A 5398-nucleotide genomic window follows, 5' to 3' on the forward strand; every position below is an offset into this window, starting at 1 on the left:
TATTTAAGGTGAAGACTTGGGCTGTTTCAGGGAGTTGGTTTTCCTTGGTCTCTCTCATGTAGGTAGGAGTATACATGTTGTGAAACTGCTTTTTCCTGTTAATCTGTCTTTCATTATACAGGAGGTGTCTTTAGTCAAAAATCTAGGATAGAGGACAAATTATTTTTCCTCTCCTACACTATTTACTAATACTCTATGGTAAAATGCCTCCATCTTGCTTTACAGCAAACTAAACCCAAAGATATGGCATGGTTTCGCCTAGGCTATGGTGTGCCAGGGCCAAAAATAGATGCAGATCTCTTGATTATCTCCATTATTCACTACCTGAAATGGGTAAAAAGTCTGAAATGGGTACCTCTGCTCAATTCCACACTCCCTAAGATTATTTCTAATGAAAACAGCAGACATTTTCATAATTTTCCTGATTGTCATGACACCATTCCCTTCCTACTCACTCATTCTACTCTTCTTAGGGCTGGCCTCATGGGCATGTGGCCTGTGGGCTTGCTAGTATCTCACACTCAGAGGATCCTTGCTTTGCTTAATACTCTGTTGTTGAAATCTTACAATTCTTAATAATTGTATCTCTGAGAATGCATGTGAGCAGAACAGCTATGCTGGGCAGCAGTGTTAGCATGCAGCTTTGGTCCAGCAACAATAGTTGCACAAGTGGGCTCAGGCAGCATGCACAAGGAGCAGTTGGCCTGGCCTATCCATGCGCACACACACAACTGTTCAAAGACCACAGGACCCCGAGGGAGTGGCTGGGTTGTGATTTGGGCTTAGCACATGGGACTCCATTCTGGATCTGTTGTCTCTTTTTTAATAGTAGCCACTGCTACTCTTAGTACTAGATAATATCTCTCAGGTGAGATTTTATCCTGTACTACTGCATCTCATAGTTCTACTGAATTATGTTGAGACAATCCAATATCTATGGATCAATTTTGCTCATTGATATTATGGCTCAGTCACTATCACAAATAGATGCCACCATTACATCCAATAAAAATCCATCAGCTCAAGGAAACTCCCTTGGTGAAGTGCCGGGTGGCAGTGATGACAGCAGCAGCTGCGGATGAAGCAACAATGGTGGAGGTAGCTACTTCCCACTAAAGAGAAGAATCTCTGCCTGGCAGCAGCAATGGCTCATGATGGGGTCAGAGGCTGACTTACCCTTCAGTCCCGGAGCCGATCCCTGTGTCCACTAAAAAACTATTAACTATGTCAGAGTCAGGACAGGAAATGCTAGGGAGCTTAGGAAGGAAACTTTGTCAGTAAAGTATTTTAAATGAAAGTGTACACATGGCCATTTTGCACTAATGCATGTGAGGGAGTTATTAGAAATCATCAGAGTCCATAATCCATAGTTTTCAAAGCTGCTGCAGGATTGCAAAACAAATACCCACAGGATCAGAAATAGAAATAAAATTTAAAGATAATTTGAAGATTTAAAATTTAATATGACAGATTATTCATGGAATAGAAAAGTCTTTTTATATGAAGTTTCAGAAATCAATTATTAACAAAAAGAATAAAAATAGCATCGATTTAACCTGTAATTGAAAATATAATGATAAAATGAATAAATAAGCATTTGAAAAATGAAGCCACTTTTGCTTTATTATACAAAGTCGGTAAGTAACCAGAAATTTGAGAGTAATTACTAAAATGCCATTTGTTAGATTTATATTTAAAATTAAATTCAGATTTACATGAAATTGATTTATATGGATAGGTTGAAATTTATTCATAGAGAAATCTTTTTTAGAAAACAATTCTCCTTGACAATCATTAGTTCTACCTGTACCATAATTTATATTTTGATATAAGGTATCAGAAATACAGTCTAAATTTTCACAACCCACGAGCACTCTTAATATTTCCAGTAACTTAAGCAGATTCTTCTCAAAATTAAAAATCATCAAAACTTAACTGCATCTTAGCATTTGCCACTAGTGAATGACAATATTTTCAATTATATTGATAATAAATGAAGTTCCTAAAAATACAAGTTTTGACAAAAATAAGTTCGAAGAAAAGTGAGCCAGTAAAATCTTATCACTGATAAAGACATTACATAATAAAGTATTATTATTGATTATATATAAAATTATGATACAAAAATATTGTTTGTAATTTGTATTTCATTTTATAGCTAATAAACTGATCTTGAAGGAATAACATTATACTTAGCACCAATAATGGTAGTCTTTCCTGCTTTTGAACGAGGCCTCATATTTTCATTTTGTGCTATGCGCTTCAAATTCTGTAGAGTATGACCCTTCCCCTCCCTGCCATTCCTGAGAGGGTAAAGAGCATTTCTACACTTATCACTGATGGGCAGTGACAGCACTTCACCCAGGGAGTTTCCTTGAGTGGATGGATTTTTATTGGATTTAATGGTGGCATCTACTTGTGATAATGACTGAGCCATAATATCAATGAGTAAAATTGATCCATAGATGTTGGCTTCTCTCAACACGTTTCAGTAAAACTAAGAGATGCAGTAGTAGAGAATAAAATCTCATCTGAGAGATATTATCTAATGCTAAGAGTAGCAGTGGCTACTATTAAAAAAGAGACAACAGATTCAGAATGGAGTCCCTTGTGCTAAGCCCAAATCACAAAACCGAGACTTAATACCTAACTCAATTACAATTTCAACTTTCCCCAGGGCTGGAGTCTCAAACAGTCAATCTGGAATTACCTGTCAGCGCCAGTGAGATAACTCACCTAACAGACCCTGCCAACCCCAAAGGGAAGGTGACCTTGCCTGAAACAATCAGCTCTTTGCAAGAATGACTTTCTTGTTCCACCTCTTTACAAGAGCTCCTTGTAAAGCTCTTCAGAGCTCTTTTCTATTTGTTAGATGAGATGCTGCCTGATTCATTCAATAAAACCAATATACCCTTCAAAATTTACTCAGTTGAATTTGTTTTTTAATGTTACTTAGGAAGTAAACTTAGTATATGTAGAATGCCAGGGATGGGTGTGGGAATGTCTTTGACTAATTAATTCCCACTAATTTGACTAAACTTTTGACTCACTCATCTTATAATTAACTTCACAGTTTCCTTGACCTCTGTTAGCACCTCAAAGTTTTTATTGTTGTCCTGAGGTCTACCTGAAATTAAATCATTTCCTTAGCATTCATCACCCTAATGGAGACATAAACCTCTCATATTCCATTCAGAGTGGTATAAGGAGTTCCAAATCCCCAGTGAAGTCTTGAAGTCTCAGCTAAATACCTGCAATGATAACTTTCTTTAAATTAAAAGAAAGTGTAACTGGCACAGGTAAATTACAGGTTTACTATGAGAATAACAAGAAGTCTTCTGACGTTCAATTAGATCTTGACATTCATGGAAAATTTTTTTGTTTTACATATATTTGAAAATAGTAGAACTGCTATGCTGAATGACTACTTCAGTTAGTTTCTGCTTTCATTTCTACATGACAATGATTATCATGGACATCATATCAGCAAAAAATACATGACTTTGAAGATTAATTTGAAATTGATGGGAAAAAGCACCATGAAGAAAAAAGATAAAGCTTAGAATTTTATATATGTATATTTATACTCACATGTCTGTATATTTACAACATAATTTTGTACAGACCTAAGTGATATTTTTCCTTTCTACATTAATTGTAGTCCTTGCACTCTAAGCATAAAATAATATTTTTAATTCTGTACATGGATGAATGAACTTATAACCAAGTCCTGGGTACACACACAAAAAGCTTTGTCTACATTTTTTCAGTGCAGATTCTCTGAATCACTCTTCTTAGGGCCCCCATCACCTCTCTGTTTCTCAGGCTGTAGATGATGGGGTTTAGCATTGGGGTCAGGATGGGGTAGAAGACAGCCAGAACCTCGTCCTTTGTTGGAGATCTGAGGGATCTTGGATGTAGATAAGTGTAAACAAGTGGAACATAGTAGAAAGTCACCACAGTCAGGTGGGTGCTGCAGGTGGAAGAGACCTTCTTCCTCCCTTCTGCTGAGTGCATGTGGTAGACAGCAAGGACAACCCGGCCATAGGAACATGCAATGCCAATGAAAGGAAGCATGAGGAAGAGGATGGTGCTCATAAACAGTGTGTACTCATAAACCCAGGTATCCATGCAGGCCAGAGTCAACATGGGTGGGACATCGCAGAAGTAATGGTTGATGGCCCTGGATTGACAGTAACGGACATGGAAGGCATACGTGGTGTGGGCGCAAGAGTTTACAAAGCCCATTATCCAAGATCCTATTATCATCAGCACACACACTCTTTTGCTTGTACTACTGGAATAGTGGCGAGGAAAGCAAATAGCAATATAACGAGCATAGGCCATAGATGTCAAGAGCAGTGCTTCTGCACCTCCTAAAGTCAAGAAAAAGAAGCTCTGAACCCCACATCCAATAAAGGAGATAGATTTGTTTCCAAAAAGAAAATTAGAAACCATTTTGGGGACAATGGTGGAGATATGATTCAACTCAATGATGGAGAGCTGACTAACTAAAAAATACATGGGTGTGTGGAGATGGGTTTCCAGGAAGATGAGAAGCATTATGGACAAGTTGCCAAACAGAGCCATTAGGAAAATCAGAACAACGAGAATGAAGAAGAACAGGCCAATTTTTGATGGTGGAAACAAGCCCAATAAAATGAAATCAGTTGATGTTTGATTATAATTTTCCATAGGGCATTAATATGATTTTTCCTAGAGGCAGACACAAGAGTAAGTGAGTTAAGTATAAAACTATAAGTTCTTTTTAACTTATTATTTTAGAATGTGTATTATTTAAAATTTTATAGCTCTTAAATGAAGAACTGAACTTATCTATTTTGGGAAAAATAAACATCATTTTCTGATCCAGAGATTAAAATGTGAATATGTGAACATTTTTGGCCAAAATATTTTGTAAGAAGATGCTAAAATTATTTTAAAAACAAGATTTCTGTTTTGACTTAATTAGGATAAATATGTTTTACTGCCCTACACAAACTGAGGTATCATTAAAATATATGCTGTATTCAAAATGCCTGCATATAAAATTTATGTAAACCAATACTTCATGGAGTTCTAGTATTAATAAATGTCTGTCACCCTTAAGGGATGATTTTCCTGTCATATTTTGTCCCAAAACGTACCTCTAAAATTGCAGTAGCCTATCAGCTCATGTTTGAGGAGCTTCCTTTCTTAAATCTTTTCACAATAACGTCAAATCAAGTTTTCCTGAAGTCAGGTATTATCATTTGTTTCATTTGTTCTGAAATGTAGCATGAATCCTTATCGTCAAGTTCCACTTAAAAAAGTCATCCTCTTCTGCCTCCTCACTCAGGTTCTGAATGGTGCAGTTAAAGAAAACCCTTTACTTGACCATCTACACACACTTATTGTA

At 36.5% G+C, this 5398-nt stretch overlaps 1 protein-coding gene across 1 annotated transcript; it reads right to left on the bottom strand.

Annotated features, from left to right (window-relative positions):
• Positions 1–3756: 3756 nt before the first annotated feature.
• Positions 3757–4695, bottom strand: LOC138920025 (olfactory receptor 2L8-like). The gene has a single exon (XM_070246941.1). The coding sequence runs from the start codon at positions 4693–4695 to the stop codon at positions 3757–3759; it is 939 nt and encodes a 312-aa protein (XP_070103042.1).
• Positions 4696–5398: the final 703 nt, after the last annotated feature.

The sequence above is a fragment of the Equus caballus genome, chromosome 2 (genome assembly GCF_041296265.1).
Source record: "Equus caballus isolate H_3958 breed thoroughbred chromosome 2, TB-T2T, whole genome shotgun sequence".
Taxonomy (NCBI): Eukaryota; Metazoa; Chordata; class Mammalia; order Perissodactyla; family Equidae; genus Equus; species Equus caballus.